The sequence below is a fragment of the Malaclemys terrapin genome, chromosome 3, assembly GCF_027887155.1.
Source record: "Malaclemys terrapin pileata isolate rMalTer1 chromosome 3, rMalTer1.hap1, whole genome shotgun sequence".
Classification (NCBI taxonomy): Eukaryota; Metazoa; Chordata; order Testudines; family Emydidae; genus Malaclemys; species Malaclemys terrapin.
Window position 1 is genome coordinate 184,384,358 of NC_071507.1, and position 15,500 is coordinate 184,399,857.

General features: G+C 40.3%; 1 protein-coding gene across 2 annotated transcripts in view; it reads left to right on the forward strand.

The window, feature by feature from the left end:
* VSNL1 (visinin like 1) overlaps positions 1-11,430 on the forward strand; it is a 141,394-nt gene extending 129,964 nt beyond the window's left edge. For both annotated transcript variants that reach the window (XM_054024098.1, XM_054024097.1), the window contains exons 3-4: positions 8,651-8,866; positions 10,475-11,430. In XM_054024098.1, coding sequence (XP_053880073.1) covers positions 8,651-8,866; positions 10,475-10,672 — 414 coding nt within the window. In that variant the 3' untranslated portion in view covers positions 10,673-11,430. The remainder of the gene's footprint in view (positions 1-8,650; positions 8,867-10,474) is intronic.
* Positions 11,431-15,500: the final 4,070 nt, after the last annotated feature.

Consider the following 15,500-nt stretch of genomic DNA (forward strand, 5'->3'; position numbering starts at 1 on the left):
ATTAAATGCCTTCATGTTGGCGCCGAGGAGACACATCCAGCTCTTGGCCTTGATGAAAAGTAATAGAATATTATTCAATTCCCAGTTGTATGGGCATAACACAGATTAATGGAAGGTCTGTGCTTACACCAAGACTTTGCCCACACATTCATGTTAACTAGGGATGTACTGATACACGGATGGGTCTCCAAGAACAAATTTAGAAAGACCCCTCTTTATTCTTTACTCACCCTGCTATCCAAAGAGTCCATCCTAACCTCAATTCTAGCCCAGTCTGACTGCTGGGCTCCAGAGTGTTTCTGATGGGAAGGCAGATGCTGTGTCTCATTAGCAGTTGGTCTCCTTCCCTGCTCTCCTTGTCTGTTTTCCTTGATTCACAGCAGTCCATGCTCCCAGTATCTTCCTGACCTATTTTCTACAGTCTCTATCATTCCCTCTGCCGCGCTTGCTTTTATGGGTTAAAGGGATACTCTGCTATGTTATGCCCCTCGGCTCCAGAGGGCAACTCCATTTCTGGCCCTTTTCAGTACAGGGGAGCAAAGTCACTGCACAGAAGAGTGACTGATGAAGACAAAACAGCATTTCTCATTCTGCTGCAGACAGTCCAGAACACCACTAATGATGGCCTGCAGTCAGTGCCTAAGGAATGCCTGGGAGCCCAGGGGCGTGTACATTACACAAAGGATGTTCACAGGGAGTACAATTGTGAAGCATATTAGTGAGGCTCTCTAGTTATGTGAGGTGCAAAAATTATTTTTTCCAATTCCCTTCATCTCTTTGCCTTTCTCTGTAGTGGGAGGGATAGCTCAGTGGTTTAAGCATTAGTCTGCTAAACCCAGGGTTGTAAGTTCAATCCTTGAGGGGGCCACTTAGGGATCTGTCGCAAAATCAGTACTTGGTCCTGCTAGTGAAGGCAGGGGGCTGGACTCGATGACCTTTCGGGGTCCTTTCCAGTTCTAGGAGATAGGTAGATCTCTATATATTAGTGACCACCAATGAAAGTAACAGAGATCTGCAATGGGGTTATCAGTCCCCTTTAGCAGTATTTGCTAACTCCTCAACAACAGCCAGGCTCCTCAACCTAAACATGCACTTTGTGAGACAGCATGATTTTGTGAAGCTTCATATCCTAAAAAATCAGAGTCACATACATACACAATGTAAACAGCCTTGCAAACCCACACAATATAGTAACCATAACAATGTACCTAACCCACTATGCAGTAGGCCAGGCTACCTGCTCCAACAGGATGAGGGTGGGATTTTCAAAGGCATTTAGTGTTCACCTAACTTTGCTCTCTGAGACTCCAATGGAAACAGATTAGGTTCATTCTAATTCCCTTCTAGGGTTGAACCATCACCAAGCTCTTGTTGGAACAAACCAATGTGGAACAGCATCACTGTTATACATTTAATATTAGAATGTTTATACTGATATGGTTTCCAGAACTTGGGTGGAATTGCCACAGGACCTAGCTCTGAGTTTTCACTGCCCCAGATCTCCTTGTATTTAGCACAGCGTTGCCAAACCATGAAATTTTATCATGAACCTCACAATAGTTGGGTGTTTTTTCTCAGCCCCAGATGCTGGAATCCTGCAAGAATCTGAGTTTTCTTTTTTGTAAAAACTTTCTAGCCCTTATGGTTTCAGAGAAAAGCCTGAAAATGTGACCTAGAATGCATTCTAAAGGCTTAGAAAGCAAAAGGCAAATAAAGAGTCCTTCAAACTAAACAAAACCTCATCATAAACTCCTAGATGGAGCTACTATAAGATGGGTGCATAACTGGTTAGAAAACTGTTCCCAGAGAGTAGGTATCAGTGGTTTCACAGTCAAGCTGGAAGGGCATAACGAGTGGGGTCCCACAGGACTCAGTTCTGGGTCCAGTTCTGTTGAATATCTTCATCAATGATTTAGGTGATGCCTAGAGAGTAAACTTATAAAGTTTGTGGACAATACCAAGCTGGGGGAGTTGCAAGTACTTTGGAGGATAGGATTAAAATTCAAAATGATCTGGACAAACTGGAAAAGTGATCTGAAGTAAATAGGATGAAATTCAATGAGGACAAATGCAAAGTATTCCATTGAGGAAGGAACAATCAGTTCCACACATACAAAATGGGAAATGACTGCCGAGGAAGGAGTACTGCAGAAAGGGACCTGGGGGGTCATAGTGGATCACAAGCTAAATATGAGTCAACAGTATAACACTGTTGCAAAAAAGTGAACATCATTCTGGGATGTATTAGCAGGAGTGTTGTAAGCAAGACATGAGAAGTAATTCTTCTGCTCTACTCCATGCTGATTAGGCCTCACCTCGAGTATTGTGTCCATTTCTGGGTGTCACATTTCAGGAAAGATGTGGACAAATTGGAGAAAGTCCAGCAACAAAAATGATTAAAGGTTTAGAAAACATGACCTATGAGGGAAGATTGAAAAAATTGGGTTTGTTTCCTCTTGAGAAGAGGAGATATGGGATAGTTTTCAAGTACATAAATGGTTGTTATAAGGAGGAGAGAGAAAAATTGTTCTCCTTAACCTCTGAGGATAAGAGAAGCTGTGGGCTTAATTGCAGCAAGGGAGGTTTAGGTTGGACATTAGGAAAAACTTCCTCTCAGGGTGGCTAAGCACTGGAATAAATTGCCTAGAGTGGTTGTGGAATCTCCATCATAGGAGATTTTTAAGAGCAGGTTAGACAAACACCTGTCAGGGATGGCCTAGATAATACTATAATAATAATAATAGTCCCGCCATGTGTGCAGCGGATTGGATTAGATGACCTCTCGAAGTCCCCTCCAGTCCTATGATTCTATTTTAAGCTAATTTCATGATTTTTTGAACACTGGAGGTTGGTAATGATGTGAACAAGAATGGTATGTTTGCTCTCCTGTAACTGGACAACTGGACTTATAAGAGTAAGCTATTACCAAAAAGGAGAGAGAGAGAGTTTTCTTACCATGGTTCATAGTGTGTTACCTTTGGCTATTCACACTTGAGAAATTCACTCATGCTGGGGTCACTGAGCCTTGGGCCCTGTAGAAGCCTAAAAATGAACAAAGAATACTTCTTCATCTTAGAGCCTGAGAAAGGGGTCAACCCTGGTATCAAAGACTTATGCTTCCCCACCTTAGAAAGCATCAACTTCAATGCAGGCCTAATTCTATTGCTGTGCATGCATGGGATTGTGGCCCTAATTTTAGGCTGTCCTTTGGGGTCCAAGGCATCAAAGATCCCTGTTGCCAAACAATTAATGCCAGGCAGCCTAGCTTCATTATTTGAGATACAAGTTTGGTTGAGAAGTAACTGAGTAAATATCATCTACTTAAACTTTTGTAAGGCATTTGATTGAGTCCTGCATGACATGCTAATTTAAAAAAAATAATGCTACATAATATCACTAACACACACATTAAATGGATTAAGAACTAATGGACAGATCTCAGCAAGTGGTTGTTGATGGAGAATCACCATCGAATGGGGCTGGTCCTAGTGAGGTTCTGCAGAGATTGGTACTAGGTCCAGCACTACTCAACATTTTCATCCATGATCTGGATGTAATTATAAACTCTCTGCTGATAAAATTTGCAGATATCACAACAATTGGCAGAGTGATAAATAATTATGAGGACAGGGTAGTCACATAGAGTGACCTGGATTGCTTGGTAACCTGAGCCCATTTTAACAAGATGTGTCTTAATATAACCAAGTGCAAGGGACTACATCTAGGAACAAGGAATGCAGACTATGCCTTCAGAATAAAGTACCACAGCCTGAAAGCAATGACTCTGAAAAGGATTTAAGGGTCACAGTGGACAAGTAACTGAACATGAACTCCCAGTGCATGTTGCTGTGGCGAAAAGGGCTAATGGGATTCTAGGCTGTATAAACAGGAGTGTTGAGTAGGGCTATGATTTCACCCTGTGCATGGCCTTGGTGAAATCGATAATAGATACTGCATACAGTTCTGGTGTCCACATTTTAAGGATGTTGAAAATTAGGAGAGGGTACAGGAAAAAGCCACAACGATGATTTGAGGGCTGGTGAAAATGCCTTATGATGAGAGACTTAAAGGGCTGAATCTGTTTAGCTTATCCAAAAGATCAAGAGATGACTTGATCACAATGTATAAGTACCTTTGTGGGGTGATAATAGCAAGCACTAGTGTGCTTTTTAATTTCGCAGCAAAACTTGAGCAAGGCATAATAAGAATCAAGGGCTGGAAGCTGAAGGCAGACAAATTTAAATTAGAAATTAGGCACCTGTTTTTTGTTTTATTTTAAACAAACAATGAAGGTAATTAACCACTGGAACAAGCTACCAAGGGAAGAGGTGGATCTTCCATTTCTTGATGTCTTCAGGAAAAGCTTGGATGCCTTTCTGGAATGTATGCGTTAGCCAACCATAAGTTATTGGGTTCAATATGGGGGTACCTGGGTGAAGTTTAAGGGCATGATCTATACAAGTCAGCCTAGATCAGTGGTCCCCAAACTGTGGGGCACCCCTCTCTCTGGGGGGATGCAGCAGGGCTCAGGCCACCCCAACATCAGGCAGGGAGGGAGCACCACTCTGCCCCCAGCTCTGCTCCAGCCCTGGTTCCCTGCTGCAGCTCTTCTCTACCCCCTGCTCCCAGCCACAGACCCAGACCCGAGCGTGGTCCCACTTCCAGCTCCAGCACCCAGCCACTGGGGGTGGGTGGACAGAAGTAAGGGGGGTATGAGGTAAAAAGTTTGGGGACCACTGGACTAGATGATTGAATGATCTCTTCTGGCCTTAAATCCTATGAAACTGTGAAATAACAATCCATGGAATGGCTTTCTTTGAGGCACATCAGGTTTTGGGTATGTCCATGTAAACCTGGTGTATTTTGTGGGGATAGGAGGAGACTTTGGAATGGAAATAAGCCATGGAGCCAGGACGGAGATAGCTCAGCAGTCTAAACTGCACAGCAATGCAGAAGCGACCTGAAATTCTCTGTCTAAACCTCACAAGATGTTAACAGGACACTTTTGGTTTGACCTTGGAAAAGTTCTCTGGGCATGTTGACCATGAAGAGGCAGGAGGTGAGGGGTTTGGGGACTAGAAACTAAGTGATGCAGGTCTGGTATGATGAGAGGACACCCCCACCCAGTGCTGCTCTTCTAGAAGGTTCCTAAAGCCTACTGTTGCTATGGGCAGGTGGGTGCACCGCACAATTGAGAATATGCAGAGGCCCCTTCAGACAAGAAACAGATTTTCCAAGCTGTACAATGTCCATATATTTTATAAAAACGTCTTGTAGCACTATTTCATTTTAATGGGAATCAAAACTATTCTAACATTGAATGGCTAAAGCTACTTTCTATAATTCACCAATCTTCCAATCAACTTCCAAATTTCATAAAACTCTATTCCAGAGGCTCCCAAACTGTGGGGCATGTTGCCCTAGGGAAGCAGGGGAAAGAACAGCTGGAGCCTGGGGAGGGAGTACCACCCAGCTCTGCTCCTGACCCTGGCCCTAGCTGCCAGCCCCATGCCCAGGGGCAAGGGGGGTTGACTCTGAATAGTTTGGGGACCACTGCACTATTGCATGGCAACACATATCACTGGAGATTTGTTTGAATTCACTTTGTACCTTTCTAACATTGCTGCTGTCATTATTGGTGGGAGAGAGTAATGCCTGGGACCATAAATATTTGACAAGCAGAAAAACAGCCTGATATACAAATATCCTTTAGGCAAACACAAGGAAAGCAACATTGTTCATCAGCTCATTCAGCACTACAGCAAAGTACACGTAGAGGTCGGAATGAAAGAAGGGCATGAAGACAGATAAAGTAGACAACCACACTGCATTTTTTATCCAACTCTGACCAGATTCCTGCTTGAGGCATAGTTGCATACATAGCTTAAGATTTCAGGCCCAATTCTCCACGTGTACCTTGTGTAGTCATGAGCTCCAGCCTGAGCTGCAATCTCTATGTACCTGTTTTCAATATGAACCCTGCTAATGAGAGTCTGTGGACCCAGAGTGGGAGGCTCACTCCCAATGCAGTGTAGACATACTCTATTAGTGCAGCTTTCGAATGTGAATGGTTAAAATATATTGTACTTCGTAACGGTAGCTTAACGTAATACAGTCCAAAGATGTATGATGTACATATCTGGTTAGGGGCCCAGGGCCAAGTTGATAAAAATGGGTAATCACGCACAGGGCTGGCTCTGGTTTTTTTTGCCACCCCAAGCAAAAAACACCCCAAAAAACCTGCGGCGCAGCTGGAGCGGCAAAGCAGGGGGGAAAAAAAAACCTGCAGGGCAGCCGGAGCCAGGGTGCAGGGGGACTCCCTGCACTGCAGACATGCCCTGGCTAGCAGGGGGATGGGAGGGAGTGGGGGGAGAGAGAGAAGTGGAGTGGCCAGGGCTTCAGCAGGGCGCTCGCCACGCGGCCCCGACCTCTGCGCCGCTCCGGTTGGCGGGAAGGACACGGGCTGCCCTGCCGGGCTTGCTACAGACCTGGCACCGGCTGGGGCAGACGGAGCGCGCAGCCCGCTCCTAGCAGGGCACTCCCCTCTTTCACGCTGCCGCCCCCTACAGGGCGGCCAGATAGGCAAACAAAACAAAAAGCGGCCGGGCCGTCCTAGGATTGGGCGGAATGCCGCCCGTAGAATCTGCCGCTCCAAGCACGAGCTTGCTCGGCTGGTGCCTGGGGCCGGCCCTGATCACGCATGCCAATGAACATCTTGTTCTCTGTTCAATGAGGGGTACAGCCTGATCCCAGTGCATGAAGTAGCAGGGCTGTGCCGGCAGCAGGGCGAAGGGCATAAGGAATCCAACTTTTGTGACAGGAAGGTGAGGGGCAAAAACTAGCAGCAGCAGAGCTGCTTCACCCCTGCTACCAGAGCCTCAGGACTGCAGCAGCTCCCACAAGGTGGAAATGGCTGATGGGATGTGCATAGTTATGGATCCTCAAGATCCCAGGCCTCCCTACTCCCACCCACGGGCAGCTCTGTTCTACAGTGCACAGGCAGCATGTGCCCCTGTGCAAACTTGTACCACACTGCATACAGTGCAGGGGCATGCAGGATCCTAGACAGCAGGAAGATTACCCTGGTTCTAAAATGATTCCCTCATATTCAACATTAGTTAAGATGAAACGTTGAATGGTCTCCCCCATCCCCCCCAACCTCATGTGGCATTATATCATGGCAGTGCCCAAAGACCTCAGTCAGATTCCATGGTGCTGGTGTTGTATGAACATATGTCCTGAGCCAGGAAGCACTTAAGTCTCTTTGCCCTCATTGGGATTTCAACATGAGCTTGAAAACATCCTTCATGAATGACATTTTCTTGCACTGAGCCCATATGAGAGAATCTCTGTGAGTAGGACATTACAGTTACTAGAAAGTCTCAGGCCCAGACATACATGCAACAGTCATTTTAATTTTTTTTCACTAAACGGGAATGTGCTGCATATTTACCTAATAGTAACTGAGAAATAAACATGAGTAGCGTAATGTAATATTTAGTTGGAGCTTAGTTTATTTCCTTGTATTTATTTACTTGTATTATGCAAATCAGCATAAGTAAACATATGTTCCTAATTTTGAACTGTATGTGTGAATTTGTTATAATAAACAAACAAATAACAGCAGTAAACATGCCCGTGTACTTGACTGCAGAAAAACACCCAATTTCTCTTAAGCAGCAAACATACTGAATTTAAAAATAAAGACAGTGCTGTTCATTTGAACTTGTGGCATTTGTTGCAATAATTCCTATACTTAGAACAGATCTCAATGCAAATGCGGTTGTAAATTTAACTACTTCTCATGATCCATACCCTATTTAAAGGAACCCAGTGCAAAAGGCAGTTATGATAAAAAAAAAGGCTCTAAAAGGTCACCCTCTCTAACATTTTATTCAAGTCAGATGTTTTATTTACCTTTCTCAAGATAAGGTTTTCATTGCTATTCATACTGCAGAGCTAACCCACCATGAGAATTGTAGTTGTTCAAGCTAGAATCGAATCCACCAGCAATAGAATTGTTAACTAATGGCTGAATTCTGCATTGGATGGCAAAATCCCTGTTGACTTCATTTGGAATCAAATTAGGCTACATTTTTTCAAATGCAGAATATTACTAAGAAAGATACTTGAACCAGAAAAAAAATCAGCTTGATTTTCAGATGACAGGCTGAATTTGCAAGGCTGGAAGATAGAAACTCTCTCTCTACATGTAAACTAAGCAAATTTCCTCTGGAAGTCGCTGCTATAAACAAACATGGAATGCTAGCTCCCTCAGTCCTAGTGTTTTTATTTCCAATCACTTCTCAGTGTATAGCTGCACTTTAAGAATGATCTGCTTTAATGTTAGCTTTGAAGATAATGTAGTGGGTGGGTACAAAATATTTCCTTGTTGGAAGCCTTTTTTTTTCTTTTTTTATGAAAAGTGCTCTTAATGCTTTACTGTACAATTTACCCTGCACTTTTTTATAAGGAGTCACTTTGAGTATTAGGCACTGATAGACTATACTGGATTATTGCTGATAAATTGAGAATATGCAATAAAATGTTCAGATCACAATAAGTCTTCATAAAAGCTTCACTTTAATATTTCTGTATGCAGATTGTTCCCTTGAACATCCAATGACTGCATTTATATTTTATTTTGCAGTTTTTTCCATATGGAGATGCTTCAAAGTTTGCCCAACATGCCTTCAGAACCTTTGATAAGAACAGCGATGGAACCATTGACTTCAGAGAGTTCATTTGTGCATTGTCCATCACCTCAAGGGGTAGTTTTGAACAGAAACTAAACTGGGCCTTTAATATGTATGACCTCGATGGAGATGGTAAAATTACAAGAGTGGAGATGCTGGAAATTATAGAGGTAAAATAAATATTACACATTGTTACAGACATAATTTTTGAACATTTTCCATAAGGCAGGTGTAACACCTGTTCCAGTACACATAAACTTCCTGAGACAAACGCTCACAAGCAGACATGGGTGGCATGCTGAGCTCATAAGAGTTTGTGCATAAAACATGCAGCCTATGCACAAAGAACTTGTATTTCTCTAGAAGCTGTGCTGATAATGCTGAAATCTAACTAAGTCTTACTGGTTTGTGGAAAGCATAGTTTCACCAAGGAGTTTGCATCTCACAATACATTAAGCTAGTTAGAACTTATCTGTCCAACATTAGAGTGCTAATTCTATTAGTAACTAGAATCTTCCATTATAAAAATGTGCAGTAGAAGTAACGTCTAAAAATGTTGCCAAATTAGTGATTACTGAGATGTAGAATATAGACTTTGATATTTTTAGTACATACAGTAGCTTAGTTGGATTCTCCAAACAGTAATATTTCTAGTTGTAAAAAAACATTCCATTATCTAAAATAAGATATTCCAGTGTCCACTAAACACTGGAAATTTGTTATCCAGACTTGTTCAGTTGGCCCCCATTTTAATAGAATAATGATGATGTAATGCAGAGCCATCATTTAGTGTCGTTTCTCAAAGTGATTAGCAAATGGAAAGATTAAAAAAAAATGTTTCCATGATTTCTGAGGGCAGTGTGTGCTCAGTTGCATATACTTGTATTTTAATAGAGGTACATTTGATAATTTTCTGTGTGTGTGTGTGTGTGTGTGTGTGTGTGTGTGTGTGTGTGTGTGTGGTGTGTGTGTGTGGTGTGTGTGTGTGTGTGTGTGTGTAAAAAAGGGTACAGCTGAACACTTCTAGGACCTCAAATAGGAATTCTCAAAGTCACATAGTTCTAAAACAAGCTTAAATCTTTACCTGATGGAAAAATCTTTTCATTCTTGGTCAAGTGTTCTACAGATGATTACGGTATGTTTACTTCTTACCAGACCAAGATAATCTTGTAACAAAAACAAAAACCAAACAAACAAAAAATCCAAACAGTTGAAGAATATGACCTTAGGAAACTGATCAGTCAAAGTTTGTATAAAATGTTTCAAAGGGCTGAAGATTGGTTAAAAACCTCAGACTGCAGAAGTGCGCACACATCTGATCCAGAGCATAGGAGGATTTGAGCTGTAGTGCTGTTCTAGTTTGTTTTAAGACAACGGGACTACACTTCTATTGGATTATCATAAATAAAACTATGCATCTACTTGTAACTGGAAACTCACTTATAACAGTAAAATTATGATTTTCTTTAAACAAAGGTTTCAAGTGTTTGAAGAATCAAATTAGTTCTAATCTGCCAAATGGAATAAGCATTTTAAAAAAGCCTGTATTTATATTAATGAATTTTATTAAAATATTTAAGAGGCTGTTTTTCCTTGTCAGAAGCAATTGGGTTTGGGATTTTTAAAGCTAATTTGAAGGCATAATCAACATCTCCAGTTAAAAAAATCAACACTGCATATAACCCTGACGCCCAGAACCATGGACTGACTAGACTTAATTATACTTATTCCAAGTCTTGATTTTTTAAAAATTATTATTTACCTTTTTATTTCCAAAGGCCATTTACAAGATGGTGGGTACTGTGATAATGATGAAAATGAATGAGGATGGTCTCACGCCAGAGCAACGAGTAGACAAGATCTTCAGCAAGATGGATAAGAACAAAGATGACCAGATCACACTGGATGAATTCAAAGAAGCTGCAAAGAGTGATCCTTCCATTGTATTACTCCTGCAGTGTGACATTCAAAAATGAGCTAATGTAAAATGCATTATGGACTGCACAGAAGTTTAGATGTTCCATTCAGTTTGCAGCTATTTCCACACACACACAAATTGCTTGGACTACCTATCAATGGACTTGCTTCTTGTGTTTGAAACACTCGTGTGCATGAGAATGTCATTTGCTAAAGAATTTTAAAAGTATATATTATAAAAATAAACTGCCACAATGTGATGTGTGCAATGTCATTTCATAATAATCCTGTTCCTCTGAAGCCTGTGCAGCAGTACCGTGCTGCAGTGAAATACTATTGATTGTTCGTTTTACTGATGCTAGCTATGTGTCTCCTAGCCTGAGTAATGTTAGTGACACTGACTTCCCATGGTAATGTAACTGTTGATTATAAACCATGTCACCATTCTGCTGTAAAGTAGTACTGGACAGACAGAGGCGAAAGTTCCTCAGTTCATGAGTCTGATCCACACATGTGCTTGTATTGTCAGTGAATATAAATGTAATTCATTTGCATGCCTTTTAGGTTTGCCTTAATTCTTACCTCATTTGCATTCTTTCAATCTGGAAAGAGCTATGTCAGAGGAATGCAGTATGAACAAAGTTAAGTAAATCCTGCTAAAATGTTCCCTTAATTAAAAAGTATATATACATTTAAAATATTGTATTACTGGAAGTTTTAAAAAGTTTTATTGGAAGTATATTGATTTCTGCCTGAATTTTCAAAAGCTTCCAAAGAGGTTGCAATATATGTCCCAAAATAAATTTATAACATTTGACTTTTCCCCCCTAATTCTTATTTCACATCTTTAGCATGTTGCTACTGAGAGAAAAAAAATTAATTCGGTCACTACAAGAATCTGCTACTACAATACTGGAAAAAATACACATTTCGTTATGAAAACAGTGTAAATGGAACTGGAAGTAGAACTTAATTCTTGTCCGAAGTGCCTTATTTGATGAATTGTAATCAAATGCTGTGGTTCTAATATGTATCTGTAGGCACAGATTCTCAACTCTACCCATCAGAGAGAAAACAGCCGGTAAAAATACAAAGGCACTCACCCTCAACATTCTTCCTTATCCAGTGGTATTCTAGAATCTGATCTCCCCAATATGGCACTGGCAGCAAATCCTACTTTTGCAGAAGTAGTCACTGCTACAGTATATTGCACAGAAGAAAAAGCAGCTAGGGAATAGGACAGTGGGACTTCTCAGAGCATTGGCAGAAGAGCTGTGATATGACTGTAAACGTGCAACTCCTCTCTCCTGGTACATCCTTCAGAAAAATCACTGACTATTAAAGACCATGTTCTGCTCCCAAAAGGACCTTGATTCCTCTATATTAAATGCCTTGGATCTATCACCATTGTTGTTACTGCATATAGTCCTATTAAATCAAGTCTGATATTCAAAACATTCAGGTCAAGATTCTTTCTAGGTAGCTTAAAATAAGTTCCTCAGAAGTCTTGATTATGGAGGAGAAAATGGACACAACTGACACCCGAGTAAGGTTCTCACTCAAAATTAACTCTTCAGAGGGCAGCAACAACAACAGAGTTATTAGAAAGGAGTTTAAGATTCAATGGCTGCAAGCACTGTAAGGTGAGCATTTTCAAGGCCTACCAGCCACTAATTCAAGACTCAAACTGGAAGAAAAGGGGTTGCTTTACTGCCTGACAATTTTTAAAGTATTGCATCATTTCACCCAGAACCCGAAAGCATCATTTTAGATTTCTGGCCAGCCAGAATGTCAATTCTCTTTTGTTTAAATAGCTTTCTAAGCTGCTTCTAGATCAAAGCACCACCCATTCTCTTGACCGAAAGCTGGCCTAACTCTCCCTATTTTATCCCACATAGCATTAGAACATCGAGATAAAATATTAAAAACAAAGAGGATATAGAAAGTCTATGAGATAGTAGATAAGCAACTCAGCCCATTACATGACTGGAATTAGCTGGAATGACTTGAGGAACTGCAGATAAACATTTCACTTGTCCAGCTCACTAAGACCCTCTTAAGTTTATTAGCCTTTGACTTCCTTTAAAATGCTTTACAGGATTATGGCAGAAAAATACAATGCATGCACTGTGGCCATATTTGCCAGTAGGGGGAAGACAGCAAAGCTCTAGTGCCTTAAAATTACTTTTGTTATCTTTTAAAGTAGCAACACAGTTCTGCCCGTCTCCAAATCATGCCTCAAAAAACAAGACAAATCATCCCTGCATTTCTAGACTGAAAAAGCAAGCTGGGTTCTAAGCTTCAAGTCAGAGTAAACATCTCTAAACAAGTCAATAAATAAGCAGCAAGGCAGGAAGCATTTTTTGACATGTCCATATGTTGCAGATTCTTCACCATAAAACCTTCCCGTGAAGCACACTAATAATTGAATCCTCTTTTGATCAGAATTCATACAGTTGGTCCACCCTCATCCTGACTACAGGCATGTTGCCATTTAATTTGCCTGTGCACACTAAGCAGCCAAAGGCAGAAATTTCAACTACTATTTTGCACCAGAATTTCACTAGGGCACTGCTATTAGAACCCTCGCTAAATTTATAAAGTGGTATAATTCATGTTAGTTTAAAAATAATCAAGTGCTTATTAAACGCTAAGCTAGTAATTATATATTGAGTACTTCCTTGAATTAATGCTCATATCAATCACTGCTTTATTTACTGTGACTTGCAGTAGGTCTTCTCCATTTCACTTAGAGCCTCACATTAAAGTAAATGAAAAAGCTCCAACAGATTTCAGTGGCAATTAGCTCAAGACATTAAAGCACTGCTGTACAAAATGGCCATTGGCTTGAATATAAACATCAGAAAGGTAATTATGGCAGCATTAAGATTGTCTTTTTGTAGCCCAACAGCCATATCACAGGCGTAAGTAAATCCATATCTCCAAGAACAGGAGAACTAGAGAACCAAGAAGGCTCATTTAAGATCATTACAAGAACAAGGTGATTCAGCTATTGTATGAACAACTGATTTATTCAGGGCAAATCAACTTCAAAAGAAAACAGATGCCTATGAAGTCCTGTCAGTCCCACATGTTTATACTTTACAGGAACTGATACATTCAGAAGAAATACATCATGTGATTTGAACAGAAAACCCGAAGAAATGTTTGCTGTTGCTTTAAATAGTTTAAGAAAAGTTTATCTATTTCTGGAAACTGCTAGAAAACTTGGGATCAAGTATAAAAGCTAGAAGGATATTTAGTGAGAGCTGCAGTAATTTAACTCTCTAGCCCTCTTCCTCCCAGCAGTTATCTAAAAAGGCAGAAATGAAGGATATATATATTTAAGATGAAGCAGACTTTTCCTTTGGCCTATACACACTTTCTATGCACTTTATTCTCTTCGATCCTGAAGAAAGTCAGTGGGAACAAATGCCATGTCATTCTTTTGGTTCATATTTTGCCAGGGCCTTAGAGTACTTCTTCCAGTGGCAGTAGATGTCAGTAAATCTTAATAAATTTACCACATAGTTTAAGAGCATGTAGTGAGAGCAAGGTTCCACATCAATCTAAAACGAAGCTACTGGTTAGCTCATGAAAGAGAACAAAGAACCAGGTGTATTATAGAGAAAAACCATAATGTTTGGCATCAAGTATGCACAGTTTGTGTTCTCCCACTTCACATGAATCTAGACATGTAAACACTGAGCATCAACATCTCGCCCTACTGCAACTGAAGAAAACCTGGACCATTGCAGTCAGTTAAAATAGTAAAATTGAAAAGGAAGCTTTTCTAGACAAATTTAAAATTTGGCATCAAAAAGGGAAAAAAACATCTTTTAATTAAAACAGCTGGTTATTTGAAAGAACTGAGTTATTCCTGAGCCACAACAACTTCAAAAGGATGCAGGCAGAATGGCTGAATTTTAAATTGAGTTGCAGAAAAGCTCCTAATAACTTTAAATTCCTAAGGGGCCAGAGAGTTTACTTGGAATAATTTGAAAAATCAAATTAACAAACAAAGAAAAATAGTCTTTCCCCTATTTTTCATGATCAGAAGCTATTAAAACATTTTTATTTTTAAAAGCAGGACCTCCCACTACATTGTACAATAGCAAAAATGAAGCAGTAAGGTTATTGTATAACATACCTGCATGCGTTAACACTATACTACTGTTCCTAGGTATAGTACAAAATCAGAAGCAGAACTGTACAACAGCAAACAGAAGTAAATTACTGTGACATTTACTATACATGCTACTGCACATGGACCTTGATCCCGATATGCATTGTAGTAAACATGTTATAACTGTATTTAATTTTACATATTTTTGCACATGCTACCTAGTAAATATCATTTAAAAATATCTGATATTTCATGTCTCTTAGGCTAGGTTTTTATACTGGTGACCATCACCATACTATCAGAGTGCCAAGTCTTCCAGTGTTGTCTATTCTCTGGTATTGGCAGCTCTGTGTGGAGTATGCTTGTTTCCTTTATGTTTTGTTTTACTATAGATCTAAATTGTTAGATATGCATGCATATTTGCACAAGACATTACATACATGCTTTGTTTAAATAGGATCAGGCACCTAACTTCCTAAAAGGCAATATTTGCTAGTTGTATTATGCTGATGTCCTAAGAGCCTCAAATGGCTGATAAAGAGAACCACTTGGGAAGAGTGAGAGGGTAGTTTTCCAGTCAAAGATCATTTTGCCAACAAATTCTGCACTTTTTAGTCAAAAGAACATACATTGAAAAGTAAGAATCTTGTCATAGACAGAGGAATTCCAGTTCCATTGGAAAATGGAACACGTATGTTTCAAGTGATTTTGACAAATACAGTAAAAGAGTTCAAACAAACGTGGCAGTTAAGTTAGGAAGA